The 2,361-nt window shown below is 50.4% G+C and overlaps 1 protein-coding gene across 1 annotated transcript; it reads left to right on the top strand.

Annotated features, from left to right (window-relative positions):
• The first annotated feature begins 334 nt into the window (after positions 1 to 334).
• Positions 335 to 1,855, top strand: LOC124112514 (leucine-rich repeat extensin-like protein 5). The gene has a single exon (XM_046472673.2). It carries the CDS (start codon positions 335 to 337, stop codon positions 1,853 to 1,855), a length of 1,521 nt encoding a protein of 506 aa, XP_046328629.2.
• Positions 1,856 to 2,361: the final 506 nt, after the last annotated feature.

Here is a 2,361-nt window from a genome sequence, read left to right as displayed (position 1 = left end):
CGTAACTTCCGTTACCTCATTAGTCGCCATGAATATGCAGATGATCTAGTTCAGGTCGATAGAGAAAGTTTACTTGAGGAACTGCGGGTTATATCGTTGGCCATTGATAGATGGGTGTAAGGCAATATTACAACAGATGCCAGAACTATCATGTATCAACGGATTAATAACTCCTTACTTACAGCAGACGGAACATTCCGAGGAAATTGAAATTGTTTACGAAGTGAGCACTTCCCGGTTACTGATTTGCATTAATAGACAGCCGCTAAGAGGCGTGTCCCGCGTGAACTACCGGAAATCACAAATGCCGCGATACGATCAATGCCGCGGTACCATGGGGTCCGAGTATACATCCTTATCCTCCACACATCACCATCCCCTCGACAACCTCAATCTTCATCCCCATCCTCCAAACATCACCATCCCCTCGACCACCCCAACTACATCCTTATCCTCCACACATCACCATCCCCTCGACCACCCCATCTACATCCTTATCATCCACACATCCCCATCCCCTCGACCACCCCAATCTTCATCCCAAACTTCCACATTTCACCATCCCCATGACCACCCCAATCTTCATCCCCATCCTCCGGAAATAACCATCCCCTCACATCTCCATCCCCGTCCTTCCATACACAACCACCCCCTCGACCACCCCATTCTACATCCCCATCCTCCACAAATAACCATCCCCTCACACACTCTCACCTCCATCCCCATCCTTCCATACACACCCATCCCCTCGACCACCCTAATCTTCATCCCCATCATCCACACATCCCCATCCCCACGACCACCTCAATCTTCATCCCCATCCACACATCATTATCCCTTCGACCACCACATCTACATCCTTATCATCCACACATTACCATCCCCTCGACCATCTCAATCTTCATCCCCGCCGTCCACACATCACTATCTCTACGACCACCCGCATCCATGTCCCCGCCCTTCCATACACATCAATCCCCTCGACCACCCCATGCCATCAACATCCCCATCCTACATACATCACCATCCCCTCGACCACCCCATGTACATCCCCGTCCTTCCATACGCACCAATCCCCTCGACCACCCCATCAACTTCACCATCCTCCACAAATCACCATCCCTACGCTTACCCCCATCTACATCCCGTCCTTCCATACATCACCATCCCCTCGACCACCCCTATCTACGTCCCCATCCTCCACACATCACCATCCCCTCGACCACACCCCTACTCCAGCTCCGTCCTTCCATACACACCATCCCCTCGACCACCCCTATTTACATCCCCATCCTCGACACATCACCATCCCCACGCCTACCCCCATCTACATCCCATCCTCCACACATCACCATCCCCTCGACCACACCCCATCCCCAGCCCCGTCCTTCCATACATCACCATCCCCTCGACCACCCCTATCTTCATCCCCGTCCTCAACACATCACTATCCCCTCGACCACCACCATCTACATCCCCATCCTCCACACATCCCCATCCCCACGACCACCCCCATCTACACCCCCGTCCTCAACACATCACCATTCCTACGACCTACCCGATCTACATCCCTGTCCTTCCATACATCCCCATCCCCTCGACCACCCCATCTACATCCCCATCCTCCACATATCACCATCCCTATGACCACCCCATCTACATCCTCATCCTTCCATACACACTCATCCCCTCGACCACCCCATCTACTTCCCTGTGCTCCACACATCACCATCCCCTCGACCAACCCCATCTTCATTTCCGTCCTCAACACATCACTATTCCCCGACCACCCCATCTACATCCCCATCCTCCACACATCCCCATCGACACGACCATCCCCATCTTCATCCTTTAGTTATCATCCACACATCACCATCCCCTCGACCACCCCAATCTTCATCCCCATCCTCCACACATCATCATCCCTTCGACCACCCATCTACTTCCCCATCCTTCAATACATCACCATCCCAACGACCATCCCCATCTACATCCCCATCCTACCCAATTTGTCAGCGCACGATTATATTCAGGCTTCAAAAATCATTTCCCTATTTATATGTAATAACCACTCTTTAAGTATCGAGGAATTATTAACACACAATCAGAACCATCTAATAATCTTTTTTACGCTTCATAACAGTATTTCCGTATGACAATTATGGTAATTGTAAGGTTAACGAACTTTCGTACATCTTTACCCCAACAAGCCCAGTGCAATGATGTAGTGAAATATTGTATTATAACGAAAATGTGAAACTAATGTCTTCACACACAGCCAATATGACTGAGTTAGAGTCATCAATCAGAAGCGTTCTGACAAACCGACATCTCCAATGACACCATTACCCATGTCCCGAC

This window comes from Haliotis rufescens, unplaced genomic scaffold (assembly GCF_023055435.1).
Source record: "Haliotis rufescens isolate VD_foot unplaced genomic scaffold, xgHalRufe1.0.p SCAF_5, whole genome shotgun sequence".
Classification (NCBI taxonomy): Eukaryota; Metazoa; Mollusca; class Gastropoda; order Lepetellida; family Haliotidae; genus Haliotis; species Haliotis rufescens.
This window is presented reverse-complemented; position numbering and strand designations above follow the sequence as displayed.